The sequence below is a fragment of the Danio rerio genome, chromosome 5, assembly GCF_049306965.1.
Source record: "Danio rerio strain Tuebingen ecotype United States chromosome 5, GRCz12tu, whole genome shotgun sequence".
In the NCBI taxonomy this organism is placed as follows: Eukaryota; Metazoa; Chordata; class Actinopteri; order Cypriniformes; family Danionidae; genus Danio; species Danio rerio.
The window spans coordinates 3,708,841-3,730,000 of record NC_133180.1 but is presented as its reverse complement, the minus strand read 5'-3'; the positions used below and the strand labels follow the sequence as shown (position 1 = coordinate 3,730,000).

Genomic DNA, 21,160 nt, shown 5'->3' with positions numbered 1-21,160 from the left:
TGGGCAGAAAATATACTAAATAATTTTATCCAAACGAAAGTTAAACAAAATTAACGAATAACAAAATCATGTCGGCAAAAATACACAAAAACGGGATCAAAGGAAAAGCGCGCTGTCATCCGCTCTCCCTGGCGTCCTTATATGTGACAGCGCCACGTCACCCAATGATGAGTGACTGGTCTCCTGACCAATCAGATTCCGCGAAGGCGGACCTAAAGGATATGACAGGTAGAGATGGGGAAAGAGAGAGAGAGAGAACGGGACGCAAAAATTCCACCAATATACGGCAACCGTTACAGGCTACATGATGACAGTATAGAATGTTTGACTAGATATTTTTCAAGATACTAAAATATCTTAGTATCTAAAAAGATATTAAACTCAAAGTGACTTTTATAATTATATTTATTAGGGGTTTTCACCTTTATTTGGTAGGACAGTGAAGTTGAGACAGGAATACACGGGGAGCAGAGAGAGGTGGGAAGGATCAGGAAAGCACCTCAAGCTGGGAATCGAACTCGGGTCGCTGTGAGCACCTCAGTACTACATGTTGGCACACAGTACCACTAAGTTATTGGCGCTGACTTAAAGGGACTTTTAAGCGCTTAATTAAGTTAATTAAGCAAGTTATAGTGATTAAGCAAGTCATTATATAACATGAGTGATTTGTTAAAACTAATATTCCTAAGGGGGCTAATAATATTGACCTTAATTTGGTTTAAAACAATTGAAAACTTCCTTTATACTAGCCGAAATAAAACAAAAAAGACTTTCCCCAGAAGAAAAAATATTATTGAAAATGCTGTGAAAAATTCCTGAATCTGTTTGGCAAATATTGGACAAAAATTTAATTAAATTTACAGGAAGGCAAATAATTCTGACTGTAGCTGTATATTTATTTAAATATATAATGTGACACATTAGTAAAGCATTGAAAAACGCATCTGGAAAGTGCTCACATTTGACCTGTGTCTGTTGTTTCCTGCAGACGAGCCAATCCGAATCCTCTGAACATCCGGATGCAGTGAGCGTCTCTCATCCAGAAGCTCATCCTGAATCCAGTCCCGGATCGAATACGGAGCCGGACAGTAATCAACGGTTTCAGTCTCCACCCGAAAGTCCTCCATCACCCGACGCTGCTCAGCCAGAGAAAAAGAAGAAGAGCTTTTTCTCCAAAGGCAGGAGACTCTTCAGAAAACTGGGCTCCAGCAAGAAGGAATAGTCGAGCTGTGAGATCCAATCAGCTGCAGATTGCACTTTTAAAGGGACAGTTCCCCCGAAAATGAAGATTTACTCACTATTTATTCTGTGGTTGCAAAGTTTTTTTCTTCTGTTGAACACAAAATAAGATACTTTGCAGAATGCTGAAAGGCTGGAACCATTGACTTCTATATAATGCAAAAACAAATGTGTTTCTTAGAGTTTTTGTCTTGTTTTTAGTACAAATATGTAATATTTCTGATATCAAGAAGCATTTTCTGAACTGTGCAAGAAATATTGTGTTGATTTCAGTAATACTAAATCAAAAATAAGTATTTTTTTTATAAAACAAGCAAAATAATGTGCAAATGCGTTCAGGAAAATAATCGTGTTTTCACTTTTAATTAAGATTATTTTGCTGACCACATTGGCAGATTATTTAGCCTGTTTTAACGAGAGATTATCCTAATTTTGACTTAATAGTTCTGAAAACGAGACAATATTTTGTGCTGTCAAGAAAATTATTTTTGATTTAAGAATCTTTAGATATTTGGACTGGAAACAAGACAAAATCTCATTTTTTGAAATGTAGCAGGAAAAAACACCATGTAAGTCAATGGTTACAGGTTTCCAACATTTTTCAAAACATCTTCTATTGTGTTTGATAGAAGAAAGAAACTCTTAAAAGGTTTAAAACAAGTAATAAGGAGAGTAAATGATAACAGAATTGTCATTTTTGGGTGAACTATCCCTTTAACTTGTATGTTGTTGTGTCTGTTTGAGTGCGTGTTGTTCGTGTAATGATAGGAGAGTCTGATAATGATGCAGATTTACCAGCGCTTTGGTGTGTTCGACTGTTTCTTCACAAATAATAATCGCAATCTCCTGTGGATATTAAAAAAATGGGTTTCATATAAACCCTTTAAGCTGTGACTAAAGCTCATGCCTGCTGAAAAGCTTCTCGTTATTATACAAATGCTACCAAAATATAGCTCAATATTCTCAATGAACCAATACCGCTTTAGAACCTGCTTTCGCTTATAATTCACAATCGCAAAATGCTTTCTTACTTAAGAGCTTTTGTCTTGTTTTTAGTTCAGATATATGATGATTCTTAAATCAAGAAGCATTATCTAGAACAGGGGGGTCTAAAATCAGTCCTGGAGGGAAGGAGTCCTGCAGATTTTAGCTCCAACTTGCCTCAACACACCTGCAATGATGTTTCTAGAAAGCCTAGTAAGAGCTTGATTAGCTAGCCCAGGTGTGTCTGATTGGGGTTGGAACTAAACTTTGCAAGACACCGGACCTCCAGGACTGAGTTTGGACATGCCTGTTCTAGACAGTCGTGTTTTAGCAAAAAAAGTGAGTTTAAAACAAGCTAAATAATCTGCTTGTTAATGGGGTATATTTAATAATGTAATAATATTCATCATTCATTCATTTCCCTTCGCGTTAGTCCCTTTATTAATTAGAGGTCACCACAGCGGAATGAACTGCCAACTATTCCAGCATATGTTTTACAAAGCGGATGCCCTTCCAGCTGCAACCCAGAAACATTCACACACACTCATACACACACACACATGTTTGTTTTTGTGAAAAGTGGGGACATTACATAGGTTTCCATTCATTTTATACCTTCCAAACCGTATATTATATTGCCCTCACCCCACCCTACCCCTAAACCCAACCATCACAGGAGACTTGCAGCTTTACTCTCTGATTAAACTCATTCTGTTGGATTTATAAGCATTTTGAGAAATTATACAGATTATACAGATTACATTATACAGATTTGTGTCCTGATATGTCACAAAAACACGTACACACACACACACTACACTTAAACACAACGACCAATTTAGTCAATCAATTCCCCTATAGCGCATGTGTTTGGACTGTGGGGGAAACCAGAGCACCCGGAGGAATCCCATGTCAACACGGGGAGAAAATGCAAACTCCACACAGAAATGACAACTAACCCAGCCGGGACTCAAGGCAGTTACTTTCTTACTGTGAGGCGACAGTGCTAACCACTGAGCCACTGTAATACAATAAAAATGTAATAAAATAATGGGAAAGTAAAACAAACTTGACATTTTTCTTACACCAGGGTGTCCTCGGGGCTCTTAAAAAGTTTCAAAAACTAAATTTTAGACCTTAAAAAATCTTTAATTCACTCAAATATTGTCTTAAATGATTTTAAATGGGTCTTAATTTTCCAATCAGGCCAACACTCATCCAATTACCAACAATACACCTTAACAAAACCTTTAACCAGAGTTAAATTTATTAAAATTAGAGTCTATGTATGCAACTAGAGTTTGCTTGTTTGGATATCACCCTGCAGCTTAAGAGCGGTTGCTCACTGAAGCTAAGCACACTGAGCCTGGTCAGTACCTGGATGGGAGACCACATGGGAACACTAGGTTGCTGTTGGAAGTGGTGTTAGTGTGGCCAGCAGGGGGCGCTCAACCTGTGGTCTGTGTGAGTCCTAATGGCCCAGTGTAGTGAAGGAGACTCTATACTGTCAGTGAGCGCTGTCTATCAGATGAGACGTTAAACTGAGGTCCCGACTCTCTGTGGTCATTAATAATCCCATGGCACTTCTGGTAAAGAGTAGGGCTGTAACCCCGGTGTCCAGGCCAAACTTCCTCCGTCGGTCCTTACCGGTGATGCCCTCCCAATCATCCCCATCAATTGAATTGGCTCTATCACTGTCTCTCCACTCCACCAATAGCTGGTGTGTGTTGAGCGCACTGGCGCAGTTGTCCTGTGGCCGCCGTCGCATCATCCAAGTGGATGCTGCACACTGGTGGTGGTACGGAGAGACCCCTCTCATTAATGTGAAGCGCTTTGGCTGTATGGCCATACACAATAAATGCCCTATATAAATACACAATACAATACATCTTTGGAAAGGAAAAAAATGCTTAGTATTTAACTTTAACTTATACAGGATGTAAGTCTGAAATCATATTCATGATGATCTTCAAAATGTCTTACATTTGACTTGGTGGAACCTACCGAAACCCTGTACGCCACACTCTCAGAAATCAAGGTATGTGAGCTGTCACTGGGGTGGCACCTTTACAAAAGGTACAAATTTGTACCTAAAAGGTCCATATTAATACCTCAAGGGTACATATTAGCACCTAAAATGCACAAAAGTGTTCCTCTTAAGATTTGTGGGTACTAATCTAAGCTTTTAAGGTACCAATATGGACCCTTCAAGTACAAATGTGTACCTACAAATGTGTACCATTTCTACTTGAAGGGTCCATATTGGTACCTTTAAAGCTTATATTAGTACCCACAAATCTTAAGAGGAACACTTTTGTGCATTTTAGGTGCTAATGTGTAGCCTTGAGGTAATAATATGGACCTTTTAGGTACAAATGTGTACCTTTTGAAAAGGCACCCCAGTGACAGCTCATGTACCTTGATTTCTGAGAGTGCATTGGTAGATTATGTAGCTTGTTTTAAGGGGGAAAACTCACTTCATTTTGACATCATTATGATTTGTTTTGTTTAATAAATGCTTGTTGATTTAAGAATTGCACTGAAAGCAAGTAAGAAAAGCATGATTTTTCAGAGCTTCTTCACAAGTTGCAGGGCAAGCACACTTAGAGGAGAAATGCTGACATGGAGATGTTTTTCCCAAGACTTTTTTTTAGGAAAATAAAATGAAGGATAGTGACTAAATATGTATTTTTATGTCACTGCAAAGATTTTTGCACTACTAGTTGGGTCCAAGACTGCAGAACTGTGTCCGTTTAGCTGTTTTATGTTGCTTTTGTTACTATAAAAGGCTGATCAAATCATTAATTCTCCATTGAAAGTGACTCAATAAGACATGCAGCTGAATGCATATATTGTCAGTGATGCACTCATGTTCTACTGATGATATTATATTCATATTTTGTTTCTGTGTTCTTACTTAGAGTTTTTTTCTCGTTTCTAGTCCAAATATCTAATAGTGCTTTAATCAAGAAGCATTTTCGGTAACACTTTATGATAAGTACACACTATAAATCATTTATTAAGCATTAGCAAACAGTGAATTCATTATCTGTTAAGCATTACCTCTACATTAATAAATGTTAGTAAGCAGTTTATAACTGCAGCTACAAATGCTCTATTCTTGACTTATAAGCACCTGTATAATGTGTTTAATGATTGTATTTTCATACTTGGTTAATGATTTATTTTTCATTACTAAATTAAGTATCGCATTATTTACAAACCATTTGTAGTTGAGGGTTTTAGGATGATTCAGAATGAGTTAGTAAATGATTAATAAACTATTGAAATCAACATTTATGTCTTATTATTCAGGCATATACTAATAGTTAACTAATATGTTAATAAATGCTTTATTAACTCAACTTCATGCAGTTTTGTGACCTAATCTAAAGTGAGGACTATTCATGCTTTATAAATGCCTTATAAATGACTATTAAAGGCTCAGAATCAAATGAACAAAACATCTTTGCAATGTTTTCTAAAAAGTACAATTTTGATCAAGTTTAAACATTGCTGAATAACAGGAGTGTCAAAATACGACATCCAACTGAATAAAACAACAGCAACAACAACATAGTAATTTAACAATATAATAAGATGCAATGTTTAAACTCTACAGTGATTTTATTTTAGATCAGGTTGCAAAGATTTATTTTTTATTTGAAATCAATGAATTGGACATTATGAAGGACGAATAAATGAATAGAAATGAATAATCTTATTCTTTTTGTTTATCATTTAACTGAGCCTTTATTTGTCATTTATAAGGGATTTATAAAGCATGAATAGTCCTCACTTTAGATTAGGTCACAAAACTAGATGAAGTTGAGTTAATAAAGCATTTATTAACATGTATAGTAACCATTAATAAATGCCTGAATAATAAGACATATAAACATTGATTTCAATAGTTTATTAATCATTTACTAACTCATTCTGAATGATCCTAAAAACCCTCAACTACTCTCAAACACAACTGGTTTGTAAATAATGCAATACTTAATTTAGTACTGAAATATAAATCATTAACAAAGTATGAAACTATGATTATTAAGCACATTTTAAATATGTTTGCAAGTCAAGAATAGAGCATTTGTAGCTGCAGTTATAAACTGCTTACTAACGTTTATTAATGTAGACTTAATGCTTAACAGATAATGAATTCACTATTTGCTAATGCTTAATAAATGATTTATAGTGTGTACTTATTATAAAGTGTTACCGCATTTTCTAGACGAGCAGAAAATATTGTCTTGTTTTCACAAATAACGAGGCAAAGTTAAGTGAGTTTTTTTTTTTTAAGCAAGCAAAATAATCTGCCAATGGGGTGAGTAACATAATCTTATGTCAAAGGGAAGAACAAGATTATTTCTCTGACCCCATTGGCATTTGGCTTGTTTAAGTAAAATCTCCCCTAATTTTGACTCATTATTCCTGTTAACAAAACCATATTGTTCTGCTAGTCTAGAAAATACTTCTTGATTTAAGAATTTGAACACTACCTGACAAAAGTCTTGTCGCTTATTCAAGTTTTAGGATCAACAAATAATAAGTTGACTTCTAGTTGATCATTTGGTTATAGAAGTGGCTTAAATGAAAGGCAAAGGCCTCTAGATTTTGCTTATTTGAGCACAATTAAATATGATCATGCTTTGATTATTAATGATGTCATTAGGACAGTAAGGTCTGACTCTGCTTAGGCTAAAGTCTCATCACTGAACAGAAATAATGTCCAGTATAGAATATAAAGTCCTGCTGCAGTGGACACAGAATGAATATTGTGTCTGACTCCATCATGAGCTTGGAGGACTGCATCCATACATCTCTGACATGACTCAAATCACTGATTAATAAAGTCATCTGGAATGAAGAAGAAAGCGTTCCTGCAGGACACCCAGAGTTCATCAAGACTCTTTGTGTTCATCTTTACGCCTCCTCCTTCATCATGCTCAATAATGTTCATGTCTGGTGACTGGGCTGGCCAATCCTGGAGCAGCTTGACCTTCTCTGCTTTCAGGAGCTTTGATGTGGAGGCTGAAGTATGAGAAGGAGCGCTATCCTGCTGGAGAATTGTGCCTCTCCTGTGGTTTGTAATGTAATGGGCAGCACAGATGTCTTGATACCTCAGGCTGTTGATGTTGATCATCCACTCTGCAGATCTCTCGCACACCTCCATACTGAATGTAACCCCAAACCATGATGTTTCCTTCACCAAACTTGACTGATTTCTGTGAGAATCTTAGTCCATGCTGGTTCCAGTAGGTCTTCTGCATTATTTGTGATGTTTGGGATGCAGCTCAACAGATCAAGTCAACCTTCTGCCACTTTTCCAAATGATCAACTAGAAGTCAAGTTGTTATCTGCAATCGACGAGGGGTTTGTCAGGTAGTGTAGATATTTGGACTAGAAACAAGACAAAAACTCTAGTAAGAAAAGCATTGTTTGCTTGCAGTATTAACTGTTATCAGGGCTTAATTTGTGCTGGAACATTCCGGATCCATTACCTCGGAAATCTGATCCGATACCTTATTTTACCAATCCCCCTCCTCCACTTTCATCCGCGACAACTTCCCCACCCAACCCCACCCCCCGCTCTCCACTGTCAAGTGTGACACCTCTACATTCTCGGGTAACATGCCCGGTTTGTTACCCCGATCTGTTCCAGGACTTCACAAATTAAGCACTGACTGTTATCAATGTACATGCATACGGTAACACTTTACATCACAGGTCTATCTTTGCTAATGTGTCCAGCAATGTGCAATACATATTATTTCACAGGCATTCGTTTTTATTCATGTATAGTTTTGTCAGTCCATTACTGTTTAATTTTAATAATGCATTGATAAGTGTTAAAATCAGCATACAGTATAGTATGATAATTACAACTTAATCACTTCTGTTAACAAAGGAAACCTTATCTAAAGTGTTACCAGTCTGCTTAGTCTGTAAAAACACAAACAATACACTTACTATCATTCATTAGCATGCTATACATGTTTTATTGATGCGTAATGAACTTTATTTGAGCTCATTTTCGCCTTTTCTCGTGGAACTCGACAGTAATATGTTGAAAAACTCAAAGGGTAGGCTTTTTTTCTGCATGAGCTCTGTTTTAATGTTCTCATGATGTAATTATGTACTTCCTCTTTCCTTTTCCTCCGTTTTAGGAGTGTTGTAAAGGCATGTGAACGCTGCATATCGCAATGCTAGCATTAGATTTAGTGTGTTTTACGGGGCTCGTCTCTCAGGTTGAACTTTTGCATCTCTTAATTCAATTAATAAAAACCACACTATACATCTGCTGCCAAAAACAGCCAATCACAGAGCGCCAGGCGGTCAGAGGGGCGGGGCTACTGCTGAAACACGCTCTCAGACGGGAAGCAGATGAACGTTTCTGCTTCTCTGAAACTCTGCGAAAATGATTTGCTTGCTCAGTAGTTTTGTCCTTTTCCAGCGCAGATATATCTCAGCATCAGCTGCATTTACATGAGAAGCTTTTAGGTCAGCGAGTGCTTAAACGCAGAGAGAAACTAATGTCTTTGTGGGAGGAGGAATGTCACTTCTTTTACTTGTGAATTATTTGTTTTCTGACTCCATTAGGCAGATTTTTTTAATAGTTTCACTCACTTTATAAGCATTTTTTTATATTATTATTCTTGAGTTTAAGAATGTTTATACTGGCAAAGCAGACAGAAATACTGAAAAATTAATAGAGAACTCATAACAAACATGTCCAAAATTATATTTAAACAAAAAATAATAATAAATTTCATTTAAATATCTACACATTATTTAAATGATTTAAGATTCATTTACTTAAGAATTTAATATTTTTAATAGTTTTTAAAAAATATTTTAAATGGTAATATTTTGTTAATTATATTTAGACATGCAGAGCTCAGCGTAATTGTGTACAGCCCATTTTGAAATGAATATTTTCCTCCATTTCTCAGTGAATATAGGCAATGTATTTTGGTGCATTTAAACAAAACTGATTAAAAATAACATTTAAATTGATAAAATAACATTTAATAACATTTAGGTCATCCAAACTTATTTATAAATTGAAAGGTAATACGATTAATTTAAAGCAAAACATTGCAAAAATCAATCACAACCTACAAAATTTCAGCTAAGTTTTTCTTTTTTCTTCACTTGATTTCTCCTCTTTTTTTAAATTAGTATTTAATATTTTTCTATGACATATCAATTTAGTGCACTAGTTTTTGGACAGTTATTGTATTGTTAGATTAGCTCCAGATTTGGCTTCAGTACTGACTAACTTAATGTATATGCACAAATATAATATTGTAGAGCTTCCTATTAAAAATATGAATTTAAAAGAGAGATTTGTGAGGGGTGTGCTTATATTTGCTGAGCACTGTATGTATATATATATATATATATATATATATAAATATATATATTTTTTTTTTTATTTTTTTTTTTTTATTAAATTTTTTCCTAATTAATTTTGTTTATTTTCTCTCATTTGGATATTTAATTATTTTGTATTTAGGCTTGAAAAAAATGAATTCTGATGTATTTTCCGAAAACCTGCTTCTCAGTAAGTGTATGTTAATGTAAAACATTAGTTTTAATGTTTCGATTTAATGTTTGACTCACTTTTTAAGCATGTAAGTTTGATTCTTCTGTAAATTTAACTTGAGTTTAAGAATGTTCAGATATTTGTCTTGGCAAAGCAGACAGAAATACTGTGATATTAATACAGAGCGCATAGCAAATAACAAAATTACTCATAACAAAAATTATATTTCAGCAAAAGAACTCAATTTCCTTTAAATACCTAAACATTTTTTCACACACACATTTATTTTCTATTTTTTTTCTTTTTATTTTTCTGTTCATGAAGGCGGCATTTATTAAATTAATTAAAATATATAAAAGTTAAATATTTATTGACCATTTAAATAGCTGCTTTCTCATTGTTACTCCAGTCTTTATTGCTTTTATTGCTATACCAATAATAATAATAATAATAATAACAATAATAATAATAATGTAGACGGCGAGGCAGTGGCGCAGTAGGTAGTGCTGTCGCCTCACAGCAAGAAGGTCGCTGGGTCGCTGGTTCGAACCTCGACTCAGTTTGTGTTTCTGTGTGGAGTTTGCATGTTCTCCCTGTGTTCGCGTGGGTTTCCTCCGGGTGCTCCGGTTTCCCCCACAGTCCAAACACATGCGGGACAGATGAATTGGGTAGGCTAAATTGTCCGTAGTGTATGAGTGTGTGTGTTTATGTGTGTGTGGATGTTTCCCAGAGATGGGTTGCGGCTGAAAGGGCATCCGCTGCATAAAAAAAACTTTGCTGGATAATTTGGCGGTTCATTCCGCTGTGGCGACACCAGATTAATAAAGGGACTAAGCCGACAAGAAAATGAAATGAAATGAATATAATAATAATAATAATTAATACTAGAGTGATTACTAAAGGATCATGTGATTCTGAAGACTGGAGTAATGAAGCTGAAAATTCATTATTAAAATCACTGGAATAAATGATTAAATTAATTTCTAATCTACATTTGAACAGTTATTTTATAGTGCAATAACATTTTACATGTTATTGTTTATTACATGTTTATTATTTGTGTGTGTGTGCGCGCATGTGTGTGTGCGTGTGCATGCGTGTGTGTGTGTGTGTACAATATTTTTTTTCTAAACATATATATATATATATATATATATATATATATATATATATATATATATTAAATCATTTAAAAAATTTATTAATTTATTTATCCTCTCCCATTTGCATATTTATTTTCCTTGTTTTAGGCTTAAAAAAATGTATTCTGATGCATTAGTTAGAAAACCTGCTTCTCAGTGCATCTTAAAATAAAACTGCTTTGATATTATTTTGATTTTATTTAGAGGTTTTCACCTTTATTATGATGGGACAGTGGAGATTTCAGACAGGAAAGCATTGGGAGCAGAAAGAGAGGAAGAATCAGCAAAGGACCTTGAGCCAGGAATCAAACTCAGCTCGCCGTGAGCACGTCAGTGTTATATGTCAGCGCACAGCACCACTAAGCTATTGACACCGACATGTTTATCCAAACAGAGCAGCAAATCAAGCATTGTTTTTACCATTACTTTATGCTATTCTCTAAATAATCTGCCATCTAACACAATTAATGAAGTCCCTCTGAAATGAGCATTTATCTGGTGTATTCCTCAGTGTAATCCAGTGATTCCTGCGCTCAGATTCACCGTAACCGTCGATATACCGCAAATATAGACATAATCTAGGCCATAATAACTAACACTAGCCTTATAAGACCTGGTTTAGTCTTAACTCTGAGTTTACTACAGCTGACTGCATGCATGATGGATTTCCATCTATACTCAGCCTTATTTATTCTAGCTACAGCGCTCAGCATAAATCAGTCCCTTTGTTCATTCATATTTCTCTTCGTTCCTCATTGAATGTAGACCAGGGATGTCAAACTCAATTCCTAGAGGGCCGCAGCCCTGCACAGTTTATTTCCAACCCTCATTAAACACACCTGATCAAACTAATTGAGTGCTTCAGGCTTGTTTGAAACCCACAGGTAAGTGTGTTGGAGCAGGGTTGGAACTAAACTGTGCAGGGCTGCGGCCCTCCAGGAATTGAGTTTGACATCCCTGATGTAGACGATCCTTTATGGTGCATTTAAATGAAGCAGTTATATTCAGTAAAATAAGCACGTCTTTAGGAACAAGATAAAGCATTTCAATTCAAATTAACTCAAATTAATATTATTTTTTTAATGCTTCACTTCATTTTTCTTGTTTATTAAGATTCTATTCAACATTTTCCCACATCTCCCTTATTTTTAGGCTCTTATTTTAATTTTATTGGTTAGATAAGCTCTATTTTTGGCTTTGGTAGCAACTAATCTACTGGATATGGACATATATTCATGTTCAAGAGAGATCTGTATTTATGCTGAGCACTGTGTGTGTGTGTGTGTGTGTGTCGTAGTAGTTGCACGTATTTACGTTGTGTGTGTGTGTGTTTGATTTGCAGGAGGCCGTGTTTGGCCTGCGAGACTGCTGTAGTTTGTGATTTACCGTATGATATTTTCATACAATGAGAAAGAGACTCTCTGTTCATCTTTTGTACATTTTTGTAATGCATTTCTTTGGGGAACCCACCTGTAAATACGCTTCTTCTGTGCATGTGTTTTGGGAAAGCACCACAGGCGTCTTGCTTTGTGAGGAAAGTCCTTGTGATTTACTTGAAGTGAATGACAAGACTTGTTGCAATATGGACTTTTTACAGAAATAAAGTATATTTTCACAGAAAACGAGGCATTTAAATGTGTTTGTGTTTGTTTTTTCATGCAACTAGAGGTTCTTAAAATGCTGGAGATCTCTTTAAATTAAACTAGAGATTTTTAAACTTCTGAATGTTCAATTCAATTCAGCTTTATTTGTATAGTGCTTTTACGATGTAGATTGTGTCAAAGCAGCTTCACATAGAAGATCATAGTAAATTGGAACAGAGTAGTTCAGTTTTTAGTGTTTAAGTTCAGTTCAGTTCAGTTTAGCTCACTTCAGTGTGATTTAAAATCACTACTGAGAGTCCAAACACTGGAGATGTGCAGCTCTACCGATCCCAAACCATGCAAGCCAGTGGCGACAGCGGAGAGGGAAAAAAAACTTCACTAATTGGCGAAAGTGCAGAAAAAAAACCTTGAGGGAAACCAGAATCAATTGGGCCATTTTAATATCTCTGCTGGCCAAACGTCTTGCGCAGAGCTGCAGTCTCAGCAGTGGAGGCTGGAAGATAGCCTCAGCGAAGACTCGTCTGTCCCTGGAGCGTCACTGGAATCAGTGTCATGCTCTCCACTCCTCCATGACCACCACAGCAGCTGCTCAGGATACGGCCTGGTCCAGTATATGGAAACCTTGGGATCATATCGTCGCTGGTCTTGGATCCAATCAGTGACTCTGCATAGTCTGAGGGCCTCGGGAAGAGTATCCCCAGGTGGAAATGGAGAATAATTAGCGTAGCTGCTGTTCATAGTGTATATAAACAAGATGCAGAAGCCTGTGTGGAACCCGCTAGGTGATGCATTGAGTGTACGCTTTACTAAACAGACAGGTCTTTAATCTAGTTTTGAAATGGGAGAGTGTGTCTGAACCTCGGACGTTATCAGGAAGGCTATTCCAGAGTGTAGGAGCCATAAATGAGAAGGTTTGACCTCCTTTACTCGACTTGTAAAGTGTAATTGTGACAGCTGAATCCTCATATTATGTGACTACCAAATCATCTTGAAATGCAACTGTTGAATTAATTGATTTAAAAATGATGATTTAATGATCATCTTGAAATGCATCCTGTTGCAGTATTCACTTTTTACAGAGATAAAGTACATTTTCGCCTAAAACTAGACTCTAAATTTTTTTTTTAGTATTTTAAAGCTTTTTTTAATACAACTAGAAAACTATTATAATGCTTGACCCTTATCTTTAAATAAACTAGTTTCCTTAAATGCAGCTACCAAATCATCTTGAAATGCAACTATTAAATCCTCTTAGAATGCAATTCTTGAATTATATGCTATATTACTGCTTGTTAATTGTATATATATATATATATATATATATATATATATATATATATATAAGACATATATACATGTCTTCACAGTTGAAGCCAGGATTATTAGCCCCCCTGTTTGTTTTTATTTATTTTATCTTTGTCATGATGACAGTAAATAATTCAAGACACTTCTTTACAGCTTAAAGTAAAATTTAAAAGATTAACTTGGTTAACTAGCCACTTTAGGGTAACTAGGCAAGTTCTTGTATAATGATGGTTTGTTCTGAAGACTATTGGAAAAAAATAAATATATATATAAATATATATATATATATAAGATTAAAAAAACAATATGTGTATATATATATATATATATATATATATATATATATATATATATATATATATATATATATATATATATATATCACTTTATCTGTTAAAAGTTACTAGTTATTAGATAATTAAAGTACATTGGCGCATAAAATGATTTTTTCCCAAGCAACTACAAATGTATCTTTAAATTAAACTAGAGTTTATTGAAATGTGACTACCACATCATCTTTAAATGCGTCTTTTTACAGAAATAAAGTATTTTTTACATACAAATTTTACAAATTTTTTACATAGTGTTTGATATTTTTATGCTTTTTACACAATTAGAGATTCTTAAAGTGCTTTGAGACCTATCTTTAAAGAAAACTAGAGTTTCGAATAATGTGACTACTGAATTGTCTTGAAATGCGACTCTTAAAATGCGATTAGCTATTGCTTCAAACTATTAATTCCCCTTAAAATTCATTTATGAATCCTCTTGTAATGCAACTTGTTGCAATATGAACTTTTTACAGAAAATAAGGTATTTTTCACTAAAGATGGTTTAGATTCTTTTTAATGCTTTTTTTCATGCTACTAGAGATTTCTAAAATGCTTTTGATTTATCTTTAAATTTAACTAGAGGTTGTTAAAATGTGACCATCGAATCATCTTTGAACATGACTACTCGTCTTAAAATGCAAATGTGAATATAATTAAACTTATCTTGAAGTTCCACTTGCTGCAATATGGACAGATATAAAGTACAATTTAAGTAAAATTAGACACTAAAAAAATTAGTGATTATTTTTTTTCAAGCAACTAGATATTAACAAATCATCTTAAGATGTCATTTATTAATCATCTTAAAATGCTATTTGTTGCAATATGGACTTTTTACAGAAAGTATATTATTTACATATTATTTAATATTAATATAATTATTTTATAATATTAATTATTCATAATATTAATTTAATATTATTTAAATATATTTTTACATATAAGAGACTCAAAATGTTTTTTATTTTATTTTTAAGCCTTTTTTATGCAATTGGAGTTTTTCAAAATGCTTGAGATTTATCTTTAAATTGAAATCGAATTACTTAAAATACAATTACCAAATCATCTTATAATGCAATAACTAATCAACAGAAATAAAGTAATTTTCACATCAAACTGGACGCAAAAAAATGTTTGATTAGTTTTTTTCCATGCAACTTGAGATTCCTAAAATGCTTGAGATTTCTCTTTAAATGAAACTAGAGGTTCTTAAAATACAACTACCAAAACATTTTTAGACAACTACTGAATCCTCTTGAAATGCAACTATTGGATCCTCTTAAAGTGCGATTTTTGAATCATCTTGATATGCAACTTGTTGCAATATGGACTTTTTAAAGAAATAAAATATATTTTCACAAAACAAAATTTTTTATCTTTTTAACTTTTTTTTCATGCAACTAGAGGTTCTTAAAATGTGATCAAAAAATCATCTTGAAATGAGACTCCCAAATCATCTCTAAACATGACTACTGAATCATCTTATAGTGCCACTATTGAATCTTCTTAAAATGTCATCCTGAAATGCGACTTGAACAGTGTAATATGGACATAAATAAAGAACATGTGCACATAAAAATGAGACACAAAAATGCGTTTGATTTATTTTGAAAGCTTTATTAAAGTGTGAACAGCATGCATGCACTCGCTGAATAGCCAGTTGAAAGAAACGTGGCTTTATTTTCCCCAAGCGTGCGCGTCTCACGTGGATGTGCTTTGTGACACTATGAGACGTGCACCACTTTACGAAACAAAGCCAGTTCCTCTTTTCCTTTGGTTTCAGTCGTCACGAAGTGTTCCCAGCAGCCAACAGTACACTCATCCATAAAGTAGGAAACACTACACTGTGGCGAGGGGTTTAGTAGTGCTTTCTACTTTATGGATGACTGCACTGTACGTCCTTTTGTCCTGATGTTTCTGGACTTCCTGATAAAAGCAGACATCTCGGACTCCTCCTTCACATAAACACACACACACACACACACACTTCTGGACCCCACCCAAACTACACAAACACTTCAAACTCACAGCTTTTTATAAAAAAAAAATGAATTTATATTTTTTAACATAAGACATGCATGGATGGGTGAATCATCTTTATGATTAATAATCGGTGGTGTGCGTTATGTAGACGCTTACAGCAAATGCATTGCCACACATGATTTGTTTAAATTACATCAAAGTTTATGCAATAGGCATCAACTAAAAGTAAATCAGCACTGAATAAAATCAAAAGCCTTAATATATGCAATGCGCCATTTCATGCACAGCGCAAACGTCTTCCTGTATATCAGACGGCAGCCATTTTGATCGGCATGAGTAAGCTTTTTACTGTCAAAAAGAGCCAAGTTTTAGTTCCTGATCGTAAATTTTTTCAGTGTTTATTAAGATACTTGTTAAGAAATGTAATTATCTTTGCAGAATTTCAGAAGAGACGGCGATGAAATCCTAAAAATGCATATGTATCCCAATTTTGAAATGATTGTTGAACAGGAACTGACTTTAAACTGCGCGTTATCAGTTATTCAATGTGCTGAAATACTCTTTACACTTATTCACGCTCCACAAAAAGCCTAATTTTGTTCATGCATCAGTAGATAATCCAATATAAATGCATACAAACACCAAAGTTTTACAAGTTAAGCTTAAAATGAACACAACGTTATGCATTTTGTGACGCATTAAAGATAAATGATCTTAAAATACTTCAAATTCACACACAAAAACTGTCCTAACATCCAGCTATAAGCATAATTATACATTACCGCTCCTAATATTATCTCTCGGTGCCATCCATACTGGTAGATCAAGCCCACAGTTGGCTCATCTTCATCATCTTCTCCTCCTCCTCCAGTGGTTTTAGCAGTGTGTGTTAGTTGTCTTCCTCTTCAGAAGTGGGCCTAAAAGAGAAGAAGTGCTGCTATTTAATCTCGCTGCCAACCACGTGCGCTCGACCACACAGGAAGAGGCAATAACAGTCAGAATCGCAAGCTGCACTCTGATTGGCTGCCGCATTTTGCCCCCCGCTCATTTAAGCACATTGCTAGTGTCCGCAGATATTCACGCGCACACATTTCCTCTGCTGAGACCCGTTTTTATTTTTTTATTTAAAGATGAATGCACCGTTGAGGCTTTGCACTGAAAATAATGATATACTACATTTCCTTTAATGTTAAGCGGTTGCAAACTATTTAATATGGGCTGAATATAAACACACACATTAAATGTAGTCATGTGCTTGTGTAAATTCAGCCCATATGAATTGTTTGCAACAACTTACCTTTAAAAAAATGTAGTAAATCCAAAAGAACTATATTTTTTTCAGTGTGTTTGGGTTTGAAAAACAGCTTTATTTCAAGCCATTTGTTTTAATTAAAGGGAGTGAAGATGTTTTGTTTGTTGTTTAATTGTCAGTCAGGGATGTCTATTGCACTAATATGCTTTTATTCTCATTTATTTATGTAATCTATGTAATTGCACACATTTCACCAAAGACAACTTGCTAATTGAGCAATTAGTGGTTTTAAAATGCATCAGTAATTCCTTTTTTTAATGCAAGTAGTGAATCATCTTAAAATGTGGTTCATTTTGAAATGCATTTCATCTTAAAATGCAGCTCAAACTTTATCTTGTAATGCTGTTCATCACTAAGGTATGAATCTTGAAATGTGACGACTGAATCATCTTGAAATGTGACTACTGAATCATTTTAAAATGTGACAACTGAATCATCTTGAAATGTGACTACTGAATCATCTTGAAATGTGACTACTGAATCATCTTGAAATGTGACTACTGAATCATCTTAAAACATGACTACTGAATCATCTTAAAATGTGACTACTGAATCATCTTGAAACGTTTCTACTAAATCATCTTAAAATGTGACTACTGAATCATCCTAAAATGTGACAACTGAATCATCTTGAAATGTGACTACTGAATCATCTTGAAATGTGACTACTGAATCATCTTGAAATGTGACTACTGAATCATCTTGAAATGTGACTACTGAATCATCTTGAAACGTTTCTACTGAATCATCTTAAAACGTGACTACTGAATCATCTTGAAATGTGACTACTGAATCATCTTGAAATATAACTACTGAATCATCTTGAAATGTAACTACTGAATCATCTTGAAAAGTGACTACTGAATCATCTTGAAATATGAATCATCTTGAAACGTGACTACTGAATTATCTTGAAATGTGACTACTGAATCATCTTGAAAAGTGACTACTGAATCATCTTGAAACATGACTACTGAATCGTCTTGAAATAAGACTACTGAATCATCTTGAAAAGTGACTACAGAATCATCTTGAAATATGACTACTGAACCATCTTGAAATGTGACTACAGAATCATCTTGAAATAAGACTACCAAATCATCTTGAAACATCACTTGTAAATAATCTTGAAATGTGTCTACTGAATCTACTTGAAATGTGACTACTGAATCATCTTGAAATGCGACTACTGAATCACCTTGAAACATGACTACCAAATCACCTTGAAAGTCTACTGAATCTACTTGAAATAAGACTTCCAAATCATCTTGAAATGTGACTACTGAATCATTTTGAAAAGTGGCTACTGAATCATCTTAAAACGTTACTACTGAATCATCCTAAAACATGACTACTGAATCATCATGAAACATGACTACTGAATCATCTTGAAATATGACTACTTAATCATCTTGAAATATGACTACTGAATCATTTTGAAAAAGAGCACTGAATCGTCTTGAAACATGACTACTGAATCATCTAGAAACGTTTCTACTGAATCATCTTGAAATGTGACTACTGAATCATCTTGAAATGCGACTACTGAATCATCTTGAAATGCGACTACTGTATCATCTTGAAACGCGACTACTGAATCATCTTAAAACATGACTACTGAATCATCATGAAACATGACTACTGAATCATCTTAAAATTTGACTACTGAATCATCTAAAAACATGACTACTGAATCGTCTTGAAACATGACCACTGAATCGTCTTGAAACATGACCACTGAATCATCTTAAAATGTGACTAAAGAATCGTCTTTAAACATGACTACTGAATCATCTTAAAATGTAACTAACGAGTCATCTTGAAACATGACTAATGACTCATCTTGAAATGCGAATATTGAATCATCTTAAAATTTGACTACAAAATTGTCTTGAAATTTGACTACCGAATCATCTTGATATATAACCACTGAATCATCTTGAAATGCAACTACTGAATTATTTTGAAATGTGACCACTGAATCATATTTTATCGAATCATTTTGCAATGATTTGATGCAATTCCTTTGAAAAAGTTCAAGACTGTACGCTCTGTAAACCCCTCCCCCTTCCATAAGCCAGCTTTCCTCTGATTGGACAGTCTGTTTTGATTGGTCTTTTTCAAATGTTGCTGTAGAATGTGGCAAAGATTTGAAAATAAAATGACTCATTAAAGTGATTCAGCTCTGAATCTTTATTTTAAGAGACCATATCTTTATTTAGCATGCACTTTTTTTGATAAATGTATTTTCACTGATGTACAGCTACTTTACAGACTATAAATAAGATATTTCTCTGAAACCCCACATCACCTGCTCTTTAATTATACTAATTAGAGGATACAGTGCTTCATGAGCTAGTTAAAATCTCACATTAGGTAACAGTTGTTCAGTCATCATCCAGTCTTATCTTGCTTTCTGTTCTCCTGAGCTCTTTCAGTTTTTTCTTCCATTGCTTAACAGTTGCAAAAGCAAAGGAAATGCCAAAGTGTGTGTGTGTGTGCGCGCGCGTGTGTGTGGTTCTGTGTGAAGAAGTCAGAGGGAAGTCAATGATCAGACTGACCTAGAAGGAAAGTGTGGGACAAATAATGCAAGAATTGACCAAGACTTAAAGCACTTAAGGCTAACAAACAATAAAGTTAGTGCTGGGCAAAATAAATTGGGATTAATCACGTCTAACACTGTAAAACTACAAAGTTTAACTTGATTTGTTTATTCAGTTTGACTGATGTAAGTTGAGATGGCTAAAGTTAAAGTGGCATGGTTGTTGGTGCCAGACGGGCTGGTCTGAGTATTTCAGAATCTACTGATTTACTGGGGTTTTCACGCACAACCATCTCTAGTGTTCACAGAGAATGGTCTGAAGAAGAGGAAATATCCAGTGAGCGGCAGTTCTGTGGGCACAAATGCCTTGTTGATGCTAGAGGTCAGAGGAGAATGGCCAGACTGGTTCCAGCTGATAGAAAGGCAACAGTAACTTAAATAAGCACTCGCTACAACCAAGCTCTGCAGAAGAGCATCTCTGAACACACAACACGGCCAACCTTGAGGTGGATGGGCTTCAGCAGCAGAAGACCACACCGGGTGCCGCTTCTGTCAGCTAAGAACAGGAAACTGAGGCTACAATTCACACAGACTCACCAAAACTGGACAATAGAAGATTGGAGAAACGTTGCCTGCTCTGATGAGTCTCCATTTCTGCTGCCACATTCTGATGATCGAGAATTTGGCATCAACAACATGAAAGCATGGATCCATCATGCCTTGTATCAGCGGTTCAGGCTGGTGGTGGTAATGTAATGGTGTGGGGGAGATTTTCTTGGCACACTTTGGGCTCATTAGTACCAACAGAGCATCGTGTCAACGCCACAGCCTACCTGAGTATTGTTGCTGTCCATCCCTTTATGACCACAGTGTCTCCATCTTCTGATGGCTACTTCCAGCAGGATAACGCACCATGTCATAAAGCGTGAATCATATCATACTGGTTTATTGAACATGACAATGAGTTCACTGTACTCAAATGACCTCCACAGACACCAGAGCTCAATCCAATAGAGCAGCTTTGGGATGTGGTGGAATTGAAGATTTACATCATGGATGTGCAGCCGACAAATCTACAGCAACTGTGTGATGCTATCATGACAATATGGAGCAAAATCTTTGAGGAATATTTCCAGTAGCTTGTTGAATCTACTCCACGAAG

General features: G+C 35.0%; 1 protein-coding gene, 1 long non-coding RNA gene and 1 other non-coding gene across 42 annotated transcripts in view; 1 reads left to right on the top strand and 2 right to left on the bottom strand.

Moving 5' to 3' along the window:
• tspoap1 (TSPO associated protein 1) overlaps positions 1-2,700 on the top strand; it is a 258,828-nt gene extending 256,128 nt beyond the window's left edge. For all 40 annotated transcript variants that reach the window (XM_073951847.1, XM_073951852.1, XM_073951845.1 and 37 more), the window contains one exon: positions 989-2,700. In XM_073951847.1, the coding sequence (XP_073807948.1) occupies positions 989-1,222 (234 nt within the window). In that variant the 3' untranslated portion in view covers positions 1,223-2,700. The remainder of the gene's footprint in view (positions 1-988) is intronic.
• Positions 2,701-2,729: 29 nt separating this feature from the next.
• LOC141385732 (uncharacterized) lies at positions 2,730-5,023 on the bottom strand. The gene is made up of 2 exons (XR_012406634.1): positions 4,472-5,023; positions 2,730-4,313 (listed from the first exon to the last, which is right to left on the bottom strand). It is a non-coding gene; the product is annotated as an uncharacterized lncRNA (long non-coding RNA).
• Positions 5,024-15,968: 10,945 nt separating this feature from the next.
• Positions 15,969-16,059, bottom strand: mir142a (microRNA 142a). The gene has a single exon (NR_030090.1). It is a non-coding gene; the product is annotated as a microRNA 142a (primary transcript).
• Positions 16,060-21,160: the final 5,101 nt, after the last annotated feature.